At 34.8% G+C, this 16,317-nt stretch overlaps 1 protein-coding gene across 1 annotated transcript in view; it reads right to left on the bottom strand.

Moving 5' to 3' along the window:
- SCARF2 (scavenger receptor class F member 2) overlaps nt 1–14,602 on the bottom strand; it is a 401,315-nt gene extending 386,713 nt beyond the window's left edge. Inside the window, exon 1 of the mRNA XM_053702070.1 lies at nt 13,934–14,602. Coding sequence (XP_053558045.1) covers nt 13,934–14,163 — 230 coding nt within the window. The 5' untranslated portion in view covers nt 14,164–14,602. The remainder of the gene's footprint in view (nt 1–13,933) is intronic.
- Between the last annotated feature and the right edge of the window lie 1,715 nt (nt 14,603–16,317).

The raw sequence follows: 16,317 nt of genomic DNA, 5'->3' as shown, positions 1-16,317 counted from the left end.
CATAAAAGTATATTTGGACTTGAGTGTCCCTTTAGCTCCTTGTAATTTCAAGATATTTCTGTAGTGCTGCTATAGAATAATATAAGAGGATATCAAGTTTAGAAACAGCACTCTAGAGTAGCAGTAACTCGGGGTAGCAATAACATATAAGCCAAGCAAATTAGCATCATTTTACTGAGATTACTTTAGTAGCCGATCTAATCAACAGAGGGCCCTGGAGCAAAGTTTTTCTTGGGCCCCCACAGGTAACTCAGTAAGCAATAGTAATAATATACATGCGGTGAACTGAACTAATAAAAGGCTCCCCTGCATTAGGATTGTACACATTCTGCACACTTCTACTGTATAGACTGTATAGACTGGCTGTTATGGGCCCCCTCCAGCACTTGGGCCCTGGTACCACTGCACCTGCTGCACCAATGGTAGTTCTGCCCCTGTCAAAAAGCCAATTCAGGCCTTAGTCTGCAGACAGCAAGGCTAGCCGCAGTCATAAAGTTATTATTAAGTGCATTGTTTTGCTGTTGTTATGAGCTCAGAACAATTAGGGACATATATGTAGCAGAGTTTTTCCTTGAAAAGTCAGTAGGGTACATTTCACATTCTGAAAATTAGAAAAACCTATTTTTTTCCATAGCAAAATTACATGAAAAGGGATCAAAATAAATAATGAAAGTATACTGCAAAGGTATTTTTTATTACTCATAACTAAACATTTTAAATAAAAATCTCATTTTGTTTACTGTCCCTTTAATGGGATTTAAAAATGGAAAAATAAAATACCCTGTGCTAGTGCAATAATAAAAAAAAATGTCTGTTACATATAGGGCTTTACTGAGACCTAGCTAAGTGCATCTGGTGAGCCAATGACAAGAGGCATATGTGAGTATTCACCAATCACTAGCTAAAAAAAGCGATCAGCTTTAGTAAAATATGCTTATATTGAATAACACAAAAGCATTACAGCCCACAAGAAGAACACAGACAGTAATTGTCAAGACTGTGCAACTGCAACTACCGATTGGCTCACCAGGCAACTTTACGTATGTGCTAAACCCTTTTGCAGGGTTTAAACATGTACAAAATATGACATACTCAAACTAAAGAAATCATGTACATGTTGGGTTAGAATGTCATTTCATAATACAATTATAAAAACACAAAAGAATATAACTTGGAACAATAATATTTGTTTCTGATAGTAGCCAAACAAGGATAAATTTGTTATAGAAATCTACAAAAAAAGGGTTTAGAAGAAATCAGGTAAAAATAAATCAGTATGGGATAAGGTGAGGAAAAGAAAACAGACTGTTAGGGCATTAGGTGACATACAGGAAATACATTGTTGGCGTAGCAGATAAAAGAAAGGAAGCGGAGTGTTGGCACAGTAGGTGCTAGGCAGGATATGAACTATTAGTTAACTCATAGCTGGATATGATGGGATGGGAACATTTTACAACCAGCTATACAGCTGAGTATGTCTATGAATTAAAGTTGAATCCCAAGAACAAAAAGTTCATGACGTAAAGGGACAGTTTACCCAAAACATTTCTCTCCTTTAATTTGTTCCTAATGATTCTTTTTACCTGCTGTAGTGTATTTAACAGTTTACAAATAGCTCCTTAGACTTTAAATTGGCATTTCAAATAGTTGTTTTAGCCTGTAGTATCGCTACCTATACTGAAAGTTTCTATACCTAGGTATAGGCTATTGACAAACAATGTAAACACAGCCAGCAGAAGAAATTACACTCCCAGTGGGAGGTGGAAGAGATAAAGTTCTAATATGTTCATTTTTTAATTGTTCTTTCTACGTATTGTACAGAGACAGATATAAGAAAGGGAAGTATTTGAGTGATAAGATAACGAGATCTGATTGCACTGCAGGCCAAGCCTTTTTTGATGGGCTGTGGTTTAAAAGAGCAAATCCAGCTATTTATTTTGCAAAAATAAGCATAAATTAGCAATTTCTCATAGATTTTATACACTGCAGCTAGTATAACAATTCATGGGGACCACATTCAAGGAAAAGCAATGAACTGTCCCTTTAAGAGAATTTACCCGAAGGCATAACGATCTTTAAATATATATTATTTATAGGTGATTTCAAATGCATTATGACAGTATCCTTTAAAGGGGCACCAAAAGGAAATCTAAAATTATTATTAAAATTGTTTATTTGCAGATCTTCACCAAAGTCCGCCTGAGTGAAAGGGTCTGATTTATGCTAAAATGTGTATGAAAGAGCTGTAATTATGAATGTTGAAATATTTATTTTCACACACAAAAAGAGCAAAAGTTGTGTAAATCTGAACTGCAATTCGATATTAAAGGGACACTGAACCCAAATTGTTTATTTCATGATTCAGATTGAGCATGCAATTTTAAGCAACTTTCTAATTTACTCCAATTATAAATTTTTCTTCATTCTCTTGCTATCTTTATTTGAAAAAGAAGACATCTAAGCTAAGGAGCCAGCCAATTTTTGGTTCAGACCCTGGACAGCACTTGTTTATTGGTGGGTGAATTTATCCACCAATCAGCAAGAACAACCCTGGTTGTTCACCAAAAATGGGCCGGCTTCTAAACTTACATTCTTGCTTTTCAAATAAAGATACCAAGAGAATGAAGAAAATGTGATAATAGGAGTAAATTAGAAAGTTGCTTTAAATTGCATGCTCTATCTAAATCACGAAAGAAAAAAAAAATTGGGTTCAGTGTCCCTTTAAAGTATTTTGTTACAGCTATTATTGCTGTAATAATATTGAGTAACTGATAAAGGCATTGTTATCAGAGTGGTAAGAAAAAGCTAGTACAGAAGCACTAGAAGGTCAATTAAAACAAATCAACAATCACCACAACAATATCTATACTGTAATACTTATTTTAGGTGGATCAAGGACAAAATACGATAACTTGCCTTTAAAATATATATATATTGGTTCATTTAAGGAAAGAGCAAGCAATCAAAAAATTGTGAAACAATTTGAAATGTTCTCTTTTAGATACAATATAAAAATATTGATTCCAATGTCCCTTTAAGTACCTTATATGCTAAGTAAAGTGGAGAAAATCACATTTTGGAATAAGCCAAAACACTAAGGGGTCAATCTATTAAATGCCGGACAGACATGATTTGCTGTATCGAATTATGTCCGCCCAACATCGCTAAATGCCGACAGCGTAACATTGCACAAGCATTTCTTGTGAAATGCTTATGCAATGCGGCCCCCTGCACATTCGCGGCCAATCGTTAACAAGCAGGGGGTGTCAATCATTCCGATCGGATCTGATCAGGATAATTGCTGTCCTCCACCTCAGAGGTGTCGGACGAGTTAAGGAGCAGCGGTCTTAGTGTTTTACTATTTTAAAACAGTCCAGGGATATGCCCACATGAAAAGTGTCTTGGAAATAATTATCCAGTCCCCTTAGCTACTGTGTTGATATAGAGTAACTACTGAACAGAATCTAGCAGTGTCAGATAAAATTAAGCAAACATATACAGTATATGTAGGAGAAACTCTAGCCTCTCTGCAGGTCTAAAAAACACAATTTTCAAAGGTAAAATGAAAGGAATGGCAGGCAGCATCATAAACCACATAATATTTTGACATTTCTGATATGTTTTAATTAGTGTTTATAGAAAATAACATGCCTTTTTGGGTAAAAACTTCCATTAGCTTCATAAAAATAACAAACCTCTCTGATGTACAAATACATACTTATATAAGTACATATTATTTAAAGGGACACTAAACCCAATTTTTTTTTTCATGATTCAGATAGAGCATGCAATTTTAAGCAACTTTCTAATTTACTCCTCTTATCAATTTTTCTTCGTTCTCTTGCTATCTTTATTTGAAAAAGAAGGCATCCCAGCTTTTTTTGGGTTCAGATCTCTGGACAGCACTTTTTTATTGGTGGATGAATTTATCCACCAATCAGCAAGGACAACCCAGGTTGTTCACCAAAAATGGGCCGGCATCTAAACTTACATTCTTGCATTTCAAATAAAGATACCAAGAGAATGAAGAAAATTTGATAATAGGAGTAAATTAGAAAGTTGCTAAAAATTTCATGCTCTATCTGAATCATAAAAGAAAACATTTGGGTTCATTGTCCCTTTAAGTATAATTCCCTAAAACAGCAATTTTTGGTCACAAGACATTCTCAGGTAGTGTTTTCACTATACAAATGTTAAAGTCAAGATTTTCATTTTAGTTTAATATACGAGCTGAAGATTTTAAATGATCATTGTAGTGCAAAAATGGCATGCTCTTATTCGACTACCAATTGGCTCACTGACTGTCTCCTGCTTGGAGCGGGACTTTATCTATGTGTTTAACTCACTTTGCATAGAGTTTTACAGTTAGTAGTGTACAAATGCTGTTCTCAAACAAAGCATATAGTGTTTTTATTTCAATGTCCCTTTAAATTCTACTTGTTAAACTGCAAACCAAAAGCTACACTGAAAGAAGGAGCTTATTTTGTCCATTGTATTGAAAGCAATGCACAAAATACTGGTACAAATGTACTAACTGTCTGCATAAAATGGTAATATTTGCTTATTTACTTATTTACCCTAAAAAAAGAAGCAGCTGTAATGTTTACGCTTGTAGAAATGCAGGTGTCGATGTAGAGCCCTATCCTTTAGGAAAGTTTGCCTTTGGCTGTATGTTGATAAGGACCACAGTGGTCTATGTATAACTTTATATTCGCTACCAGAGAGTTGTTTTCATTCCTTGGAGGAAACATTAAACAATTCAAATTTTACTAATAGAGGTTAGGGCATGTTTTACAGCAAACTAAGATACTGATAATGAATTTCTATAATAATTGAAAATGAAAATAAGGAATATATAGCCAAGGACTATTAGAGATGTCTGCAAATCAAGAGAAGCCAGAGAGAAAGGATTAGCATCCCAGAATGCAAGATGAAAAGGAGGCACAGGCCAAGTTCAGGGGCTTTCAAACCAGTCTTCACGTCTCCCTAACAGGCCAGATTTTAAGGATTACCTTGGGTGAGAGCAGGTTAATAACCATGTTTACTAGACATGTGCATTTGGATCCTTTGATAGGATCCTAATGTGGAAGAAGGTGGCCGCTCGTAGCATTCAGCTCTTTTCGGAGCCTGATTTATTCTTGTGAAACTGCAACACACTAAGTAAGATCTGTGCAATTTTCTTCTGCATTTGGATCCTAACAAAGAATCCAAACTCACATGTCTAATGTTTACTAATCAGCTGATTATTTCACTTGTGCTCTAGTTCAGATATCCTGAAAATCTGGCCAGTTAGGAAGCCTGAGCACAGGTTTAAAAAACCCTGGCTTAGATTGTGAGGTGAACTCCAGGGCTGGTTGATGAAAATGAGGAAAGTTTTTATTTTTTTATTGTTTTATTTATTGTACTAAAGTTCAAAGTTATCTGCCTTCCCAAACATTTTTCTGAGGAATTCGGTAGAAAAGAGATATTAAAACCATTTTATGCATGCATGGCAAATAGCAACAACTGTATTGCAAACTAAATATATGGTTTAAACTCATTTAACAGTCTAATTTTTATAGCATAATTCACAAGGTTTTGCAAATTTACAGCAGTTCAAGAATACACCCGTTGAAATGTCTGCTCCCAGTTTACTGTTGCCATTTACGGACAGATGTGCAGGGGTTTGTGCTTAGATTTAAAGGGACATTGTACACTAGATTTTTCTTTGCATAAATATTTTGTAGATGATCAATTTATCTAGTAGTGTTTTTGTAACAATGTATAGTTTTGCTTATTTTTAAATAACATTGTGCTGATTTTCAGACTCCTAACCAATGCTTTTATAGGTGTGTAAAGTGAAGCGCTGACCTTTACCTAAAAACTAGCCACTCTTAATTAACTACCTCCTTCCTAGATAGTTTTTGACCAATTGTTATAACAAAAGATTTTTGTAGAGGGCGCTTAAAGCGTTTCAGGTATTTACTCTAAAAAATAAATAAGTACAAAAACCGTATCCTATATCCTGGATAAGCAATAATTCAATATCAAATAATATAGCACCTAAGATACCTTTCTCAGTGGTACTAAGTATACTGTGATCTTTGTGTAATTTAAAATTGCTTTTTAAACAGTGCACCTTGGAGGTCTAGGGTGTTTCTATAATAGTTATTAATTGTGAAAAAGTATTTGCAATATATAACCCCCTTATCTTACATAGTGTGAACTTCTATTCAAAACATACAAGTGACATGGTAATTATTAAATTCATTAAAAAAAATACAATAAAGATGTGATTATTACATAAAACAATCCTGTGACTTAACCCGTTTATAACCAGGTTCTGATTAACCTAATTTCCCTTTATAAAACTTAGAATGCAAATTTCATAAATATAAAATATTTTTTATTGATACAAATTTATCTTAGAAACATACAAATATATAAGTCCTAGCTCTTCCTAAAATAAAGGCATATATAAAAAAAATAGATACAGTTAATATATTTGATACATTTCTTAACCTAGTATATCCCTTCCATATCGTGGCAAACGAATTGACTCAAAAATTAAAAAATAAGTAAAATTTATAAAAGAATGTATCCGATGAAAAAAAAGAGTTATTTTTTTAAAATATTCCGTTTTAAAACCAAGTGGGTAAAAAAAAGTTAGTTTCCAGAAGACTTGATAAAAGGGTCCCCATGACAAGATGTCCAGCTTTTTTTTAAAGTTGACTTGACAGCTACATTTTACAGGCTTCCTATGTTTTAGTGGGTTACAAACACGACACAGAAAGAAGTGACTCTGCACATGAACTTCTGTTACTGACAGCAAATGAGGGTAAACTGACTTTAATGGGATGTGAAAGAACCCCTCTGTGTGTGTAACATATAGACAATGGGGTAATACTTCTGCTCTTTGTGTGCAGTCAACAGAGGGTCAAATCACTGCTCTGAGTGCAATTACAGGCAATTGTCAGTCACACAAATGCTTCAGTACAGCCCAGCAACGGCACTGATCACTTCTCCAGGGGGTCGGACCATGAAGCGACATATCTGTGTCACAGCACATAGCACAGTCCTAAAAAAAAAAAACCCGCCATTTTAGCACCTTATTGAGCAGTGTAGTGGTGGCGGCAGCGGCAATAACAGGCCTTGGTGTGGTGGTGGTGGTCTGGCAGTTGTCTAGAAGTGGCAGAACTGGATACTATGTAACCACAGCGCAGGCAGCTAGTTTCATTTAAATTAGTTTTGTTAGCAAAACTGAGACAATGACATTTTATGAAAAGTGTTATGGGTTTGTGTTAAATACTGGAAAAAATGAATGATTTAATTGTTTGTGTGATCATAAACTTACTGAATTGAAAAAGCAATGTAACTAATATGTTCCAAAACAGATTTGCATTTGTTAATTATGTCATTTTGTCTCAATAAAAATATATTAAAATAACAAAAACTAGTTTTGTTGTTTTTATGTTAATGCTCTAACCCTGTATTGAATAATGAGAAATATCTACTTTAAGATTCTGTACAGTTTATTGCATGTTTTATTCAAATATGTATGTTTAACATTTATTTAAAAAAAATACAATTAATGTCACAATCAGGATATTTTATGTCCAAAATCGAAATATAAATGTTTTCCAATATCAAAAAGCCCTAAACACGTAGGTAACCACACCTACCACCTCTGTAGGTTGTCCAGTATCAGCTGTCAGTAACATAATATGAGACAATCAGGTTACTCTCATCTGGATATGAGCAGGAAACAACTCTGATAGCAGACTGTTAGGGTTTAAAGAATATATAGCAGTTGTTGTACATTTACTAGACTGGAAAAACAATGCAGAAGAATATCTGACATGGACTTTAGAACACATAAATGCTGAGTAAAAAAAAAAAGTGAGAACTGAAAGTATAAGTATGTATTATTGCAACACTCAGGTTATGCCAAAACAAGTGACTGTTAGATTAAAAGAAGCAATAACTAAAGTTTTAAATAAAACAAAGAACCCATTTCTGATTTCACACTTTTGGTTATATCAGATGTCACCAGTATGTCTTACTATTTTGTGTCTGAATTGATGGCAGAAAATGTAAGAACAGCTTCAGGATAGCTGGCTTGGGTATTTACCATAACAGCTCATTGAGAAATTAGTAAATTGCACAATATCTTGTTTGTCTTGAGAGAACATAAGATCAGGATCTCTGTAAGTGTTTATGTTCATTAAAAATGTTTAAAAGAAACATTCACATCTATAAATTCATTTTTGAGTTTTGAACAAACGTTTTTGTATTAAAATACAGCTGTAAAATGTAATGTAAACCATTATTATTAACAGTCTAGCACATAACTGCACTACTTGCACACCATGGGGCTGATTTATTAAGCAGTATATGCTGCTCATTCCGTGCGAGCCTCCGAGGTGGCGGACTGCAATCGTGCCGATCAGACACGATCGGGATGATTGACACCCCCAGCTAGCGGCTGAGACGAGGGCACAAATGCTTGTGCAATGATACATACGGACAGCATATGTTGTCGGCATTTATCGATGTTGGCGAATCATGTCCACCCGCTATATAATAAATCGGTCCCCATAAGTTTAGTGCACACTCGGCATATAGCGCTTGTGCGATACACAACATGAATTTTACTGCTTTCCCCATAGAAGTCTATTATGCTTGATTTAGAACACCCACCGTGATTTAGCACACCCACGATAAACGATATGCACATATATTACTTCATAGTCTAAAAATAATAACTTTGTAGTACTTGTAATATGAGAGCAAAAATAGAAGCTTATGTTAGTTAGTAGAACGTTTATGCTAGAGAGCTCTAAACTCATAATAGCGCTAATATTTTTGCACTTATAATCTTGGCCTTTGTGTGGTATTAAAAGGATATGGAATACCATCTTTAAAAATGTTTCCATTTGACTTCTATTATAAAATTTGTTTTGTTCCCATAATGTTTTGTGTTGAAGAGATACCTAGGTAGGCATCTGGAGTGCTACATGACAGGAAATAGTCAGTGTTATTTACTCATTTTAGGGACATGGAAGGCCTGTTCACAGAAGCATTTGTGCAATACACATGTATCAGTAAGAATGATATATGTTTCAGTTGCAGCTTTTGGGTGCATATGGTCCGTGTACATTAAAACACTGCTCCTGATGAGAGTGGCTGTGGCTCACTTGATTAACATTATATCATATGTTTAATGACACAAACTAAGCAACTAATGTGTGATCCCGGCCACCACATGTCCTCTAAACAGGTACAGTTTTTAATGCGAGTGCATGGAGCATAAGTATAAAAAAACACCGTATAGAACACTGCAGAGTCAAATGCACATATTTTCTGGATTGGTGTGCGTTCCAAGCATTTAATATAAATGCCCTTGTTTTATATACTTTGTGCAACCAAGGACCACCCTACCACAAACTTACCTTTCCCTGGCCTGTGCTGACCCCTCATACTACCTGCCCTGACCCTGTCCACAAACCATCATGACTCCAGCTATTGATTGTCAAGACTTGTGTCACTGCCTCCCAGTCCCAGGGGCCTATATTTATATAATCAGGTTTCGAGAGTTCTAATAACACCTCTTGTTTTTGTGTTAAAAAGTGGTCTTGCCCACACACTTTAACCTAGATTTCGGAAATGTGCAGTATTTTATATCCTAGGTTATATCATTTGCTTTTTGGCATCTCTAGGTAGTGTAGTACAAGCACAATTTTTACACAAAAGTAACATATGTTTAACATTCCTTTAAAAAAGTAACATTAAAGGGACACTAAACACTAAATACATTCCTTGCCCCTCCCTCTTATTATGGGTTCTGCCATTATAGAACCTAGTTTACACTGCAGGTATCTGAAGGAGAGGTGCTGCACATGTGCAAACGGGTCAGCACTGGAATGTAGTGAAAACTAGATTTCAACATGGCAGCACACATGACTAAAGGGAGGCAGGGAATAACTTCAGTACTATGCTTATAAAATGTAGTTTGTGTTTAATAACCCTTTCAATATACATTAATATATGCTTACAATTAGGCCTTTGTTAAGACTTAACAAAGGTCTTTAGAAAAGGCCAGTACTTACTACAATTTTAAATTTAATTTTTAAACAAACATCTGCCCCACTTTACCTGAAAGGAGTAACTTGGCATATCATGGTAATTGGTATATTTAAAATATGAGAATCATAACATTCAGTCCTGTTCACTAGAATGTTTAATAGTTATTTATTTATCTAAGTCTTCTTTTGCCCTAAAATTGACTAGTCATATAGAAGAGAAAATAGAGTGTCCAAAAGTATCATTTTACGTTTTCCACAGTACAAGTTCTCATGCAGTAGGAGCTTTAATAAATAACGAAGTGGAGCATTTAGTCTCATGCATGATCCAAATGTTGAGTTGCTTATTACAACTCATTGTACATTAAAGTATATTCATCATTTAAGAGAGGAATGTGTTCTCCTGAACATAATTAAGACATTTGAGAATCTAAAAGTTTACAAATACTTTGGCAAAACAAAGATTTATTCTTTTACATTCCAAGTGCAATTAAAATCAGGAGACGGAAGATATTTACAACTAATTTGAGGGATTCTGATTCAATGCCATAAAGAGTTGCAAATGTACTGGCAGGGTTCCATGCAAAAGATGGAAAAATGTAAACTCCTCTCAAATTTAGTGAGCTGCAAACTTGTTTGTCCCAGATGATTAACATGTACAGTTTCTTACAATGCTCTGGCTAAGCAAACTGACATGCTGAAATATAGAAGGAAGGCTCTGGGGCTATTAAAGGGACGGTAAACATGAATTTATATTGTGCAACATGTGCCCAGTTTAATAGGGTTATTAGGCACTCGCCTTCTCTACAGCTTTTCTTTTTTTTATCCAGATTTTGGCCCCCAAAACTGCCACCATTCCCACTTGATAACCGCACATCAGCCGCACATATTTTTATTTTTTAAAGAGCCCTTCACATTAAAGTAGTGACAAACAACTTTGTAACATGTAGGGACCCCATATACATTTATGGCTATTAAATAAACAAATAATGTATTTCCTATAATTGTGCACTGCTACAGGGCCATATTTATGTAAGGTTGCAGGGTACCCTCTGTCAGCTGTTTGTCAGCACACATTGTCTTGAAGCTGCTTTTTTCATGGGGCCACAAAACCTATGGTACACATTGTTAGTTATGACTTGGGGCCCTAAAAACTAGTGCAGAGGGCACATATAGCCCTTGGGTCACCAGTTGGTCATCCCTTCTTTAAAGTATCTTGCTTCTGCACTGTGTGAAGCCGTCAGCTCCACAGAAGGGTTGCACAGACCATGCACTACCCTGCTTTTCTATGCAGCCACTAGAAATCCGGCTTTGATTGGCAAACAACCCTGTAACACCGTTTTTAACAAATTGCTGCGGCTGACAAAGATCCTATCAAGGGGAAACAGTGGCGGTTTTTAGGGCCAACCTCTAGATGAAAAATAGCTGCAGAAAAGGTAAATGTCCATGACCTTATTTTAATGTGCACATACTGTGAAATAATATAAACATATTAGCATTTAAAATCCCTGAAAAAATGGTCTTTAAGGGTCACTTTGACTGGCGCATCAACAAAAGGTCAATTTAAAATGTATTTATTTTTAATTTTTTTAAAACCCCATACTCCTGACCTGTATAAAACTACTTCATGTGTTCATGCTAGTGTGGCTCCCTGTTCACCAAAAGCATTGTGGGAGTTTTCCATATCAGCCAATGGGTAATATGTCATCAAGTAAGAGTCATCTCAGCATCCATCTGCATGTACCATACACTGTATAACTCTACATGCATGCACACACACTGAATTCTGCTGATTTATATACTGCCAATGAGACAAAGGAAGAAATATATATATGCACCATACACTGTATAACTCTACATGCATGCACACACACTGAATTCTGCTGATTTATATACTGCCAATGAGACAAAGGAAGAAATATATATCACAAATCTAAACAATATGTAAAATGTTGTAGTAATTTATACAATTAACAAATTAAATGTAATATAACTTATTACATAGCAGTAGATTTGTATACGCTGAATAAAACCTTATTGCTGTCAGTTTTTAAATATCAAGGACTAAGTTTACAAAGTATTAGTGCACGACCAATATAGTCAAATGATACATTTATTATTGAAGGAAAAAAGGTTTTGTATAGCAGGAAACAACACGGGTTTGCTATGTTCCTTATCTTTTTCAAATGATGATCTTTCTTATTAGAACTAACAGTAGGAATGTTTTCTCTCAAAGCACATCTATGTTTTTAAAGTGCATATTGTAAACAAAGGATAATGTTTGTACAACACATGATTATTAGGCTTCTGTGCCTTAAAACGAGAAACAGGAAATCAAAATCAAAAACATTTTATTTGGCTAAATGATAATACTCTACAATTAATTGTAGCAGTCTTAAAGCAGTTTTAGTATCCAGCCCTACTGACAGGAATAAGACTAACAGTTGTCCAAGAAAGTGGCCCCTCACAACAGGATATATAAATATAGTGAGATTACATGGTGTGTTATGCAATACTTATCAACCACTTGAAGACATTGTCAGAGGTGTCTTTTCAACATCTGAAAAACGATCTAGAAAAAACTAACATTCTCTACGGTTGGTTTGAGATAAATCTATATCTCTAGAATGTCAGCAATTAGGGATGTCACATTCAATTTCATCCCATGCTTTAATTGGTTCTATAAGTTTAGGAACAATTAGTAAAAAGTGCCCAAACTGTCATTACTAAGCAAATCAGCGGTCTCATCATCTCTTAATCAAATGCCCATGACATACATTAGATGTAATTTGCAGTATTTTAAACTTAAAAGCATAACTTGTCTGGGAGATATTGTGAGAATTATGTGATACACTAAATAAGTAAAATCTTAATGTAGCATTTCTATATTAACTTTCTCATATAGCATTACATATATTAGTATATAGATAGATGACATACCTGTATATTTGTGTTTATAACCTTTTTGAAATTCTACAATAAAAACTGGCCTACAGATTTTTTTTAAAGGTTGCATATATATTACAATTTAAAACCAAACATAACTTTTTGTGGTGCTCCAATCTCAGACTATATATATATATATATATATATATATATATATATATATATATATATATATATATATATATATATATATATATATATATATATATATATATATATATATATATATATATAAAAGGGCCCCACAAGGGTAGCTTGTCCCTTTAAAGCAAAAAAAAAAAAAAAAAGGTGAAGTGATGTATGGTCTCCTATAACTATTGAAGTAGGCATACCAGGGTAGGTGGTGTTGACACACTTTTCCCTTGGCATATACTGTGATGTCACTTGCACTTACAGAGCATGCCCCAAGTCTCCCTTTAACACATTGAAATTGTTATGATGAGCGAGTCATGCAACAAAAAGTCAAGAATAAATCCAAACAAAAAAAAACTCCCAGAAAGTAATTATATTGAATACTATAAGTTTTTAAGTATTTTTATTAATGCTGCGCATTTTGCCAACAAACATAGGCACTACTAGCAATTTGTTTATAAAGACATGCTGATTGTTACTTATTATTAAGTAGCTACAATGCAACCTGAAAAAAAAAATCACTTTGAGAATGTTCAGAACCTAATTAACTACGTTTTGCGCGTGATTGGAAATAATAAACACATCACAAATATGCAGCTCGGGCTTCCTCTTATAAAAACTAAACTAGTAGCAACATCATTTGAGACGATGTTTACAACCAGCATTTGTCAGAAAACACTCACAGAAAAGTCATTTGTCCGCGTCATATAAGATGCCTGATTGCTTAATTGGTCACTGCAATATCTTCCTATAAACAAATGAATAATATACACACACTGTATGCTATATCTTACCCTTGGGATCTGCATACATTCCTTCCTCTAGGATTCAGGTCCTGGGCATTTCCATAACTGAAACAAAGCACTAATAACAGCACAAAGCTGATGTGGACCCCGTGTGTCATTTTCCAAAAGCTATAAGAAAACGAAGTACGTTTCCCAGCACATCTTCCCTCCATCTCCTCAAATTGTCTTGCTCTCCACATCCCCATCCGACCCAGAGAAGCCGATTGCTCAATCTGCATCCCAAACACCCTCCAAAAAAAAAAAAAAAAGTAAAAAAAAAGAGACTAAAACACACTGAGGAAAGTTTCAGATTCCCCCAGAGGCAGACAAGAGAAAGTAAATGTGCATCTCAGCACAGCCAGGCAAAACGCTTCATAGAGATCCCAGTACTTTATATATCCACGAGGTCTGATCCTTTTTTTTCTCTCAAAAACTAACTCCAGACTCCCTGAAGGTTTGTACAGTTAGAAGCAAAATACAAACTTCACAGGACTTTCAGCAGAGAGAACTCTGTACATCTGAGAGTGTTTTGGGTGGGCGAGTTGGAGCAGGATGCAGCTCACCCATTGGAAGTGAACAATAAGGATGTGAAGTGTGTAAATGAGAAATAACGGCTTGTTATGTTGCAGCAGCAGCAACTCCAGAGGCACAGCAAAGAGGACTTGCTGCAAGCGGAAATGAACCTCACTTACTTTGCCTGCCAGGCAGCTTGAAATGATTTTTACAGCAGGAGTGGCAGAAGGAAATTCCAGATTTGCTACCCTGATCTTGCAGGAGGTGGGGCAAAAGGGACATGTCCCACCCAAATTTATACACTTTAGACATCAGTAAGAAAGAGCCAGTTGTGCTTTCCAGATGTATTTTTACATTTACAAATATATCCTCTGTCACTTCACTGTTAAAAGTTTTGAGAAGAATACATTGTTAGTTTTTTTTAGGAATCCTTTTTGTGCCATGCACATCTTTCTGCTTATTATATTGTTCATAGTTGGGGGGGGGGGTTACTTATTCTGGGGAAGGTATTTACTTTGTTTTAAGAGATGACTAAAATACAGTTCCAAAAATGCAAATATATTTTAATATACAAATTTGTATTTTTGTCTAATGCATTGGCATATAGTAAATAAATCAGCCCATATAAACCTGATGCTTAAACATAACTGTCTTTTGGCATTTTACACTAGCAATTATGTTTATATATAAAATGATAACAAATTACTGGGACTTTTTCAAAGGTCTTCTAGGACAGAGTGCAGTTTACTAGAAAGGCTGAGACTAAATTATTTTAACATGATAGTGAATGTAAATGCAAAAAAAAAATACATCAATGTATCCAATATATTCCAATGTCTTTTAATCAAAAGAAGCCAAAATACATAGTTTCATTTCAGTCCATAGACCTTAATCATGCTTAAAGGGACATTCCAGCCAAAACTGCAATGCACATCAAAGTATTTAAATTTGGAATAGAATCATTTTTGCTATACACAGTTATTAGCAAAAATTATTCTAGTAAAAGCTATCTCTATTTTCAATGAGAGCTTTACTGTGCATGTGAAGCATATCAAAATATGTTTTGTGCACTAGGAAATTAAACATATTTTCTGCTCATAGAGCTGGCAGTGATTTGTGTCATATAAATTAAGTAACAGCCAAGACAATACAAGACAATGTCAGCTCTCTGAGTAGACACAGTTTAAATGATGCATGATGCATATTTAGATATGTTTCAAGTGCACATGCACAGTAAAATCTCTCATTTAAAACAGAGTTAGCTTTTAATAGAAACATTTTTGCCAATACAAATATATTGCAAACATACTTCTATTCAGCAAACATACTTCTATTCAAAAGTTTAATGTACTGATGAACATTTCAGTTTTGGCTGGAATGTCCCTTTAACACCAATTCACAATAACAATATATTTATTCCTTACTAGGTGGCACTCACATCTAATTATCTCCACCTCGATATTAACCATTTTATGGACAAGTTCGCACTGAGCCATCTAGCGTTACTTAAAATAAATTACAAGTCTTTATTACATAAAATAGTGAGGCGAGATTTTCTTAATTGCCTAAATTACGGCTAGATTACAAGTGGAGCGCAAAATATTGCGAAAGCGAAATTTGTGCTCCACTTAGTAATACCAGTGCAAGCAAATGTGCGCTGGTATTACAAGTTAGGCGCAATGCAAATGCGAGCTCACATTCGCATTTCACGGAAGCTTTGCACTCAAGAGAGTGCGCTTCCATAGGCTACAGACTGGCGTGTGATAAATTAGCACTCCACTTGTAATCTAGCCCTAAGTGAGGTGAGATTTTCTTTATTAAATAATTTAGTGAAGTGAGATTTTCTCATATATACAAAATATATTGTGGCACTATACAAA

The sequence above is a fragment of the Bombina bombina genome, chromosome 2 (assembly GCF_027579735.1).
Source record: "Bombina bombina isolate aBomBom1 chromosome 2, aBomBom1.pri, whole genome shotgun sequence".
Taxonomy (NCBI): domain Eukaryota; kingdom Metazoa; phylum Chordata; class Amphibia; order Anura; family Bombinatoridae; genus Bombina; species Bombina bombina.
The sequence above is the reverse complement of the archived record's forward strand: the minus strand, read 5'-3'. Positions and strand labels throughout refer to the sequence as shown.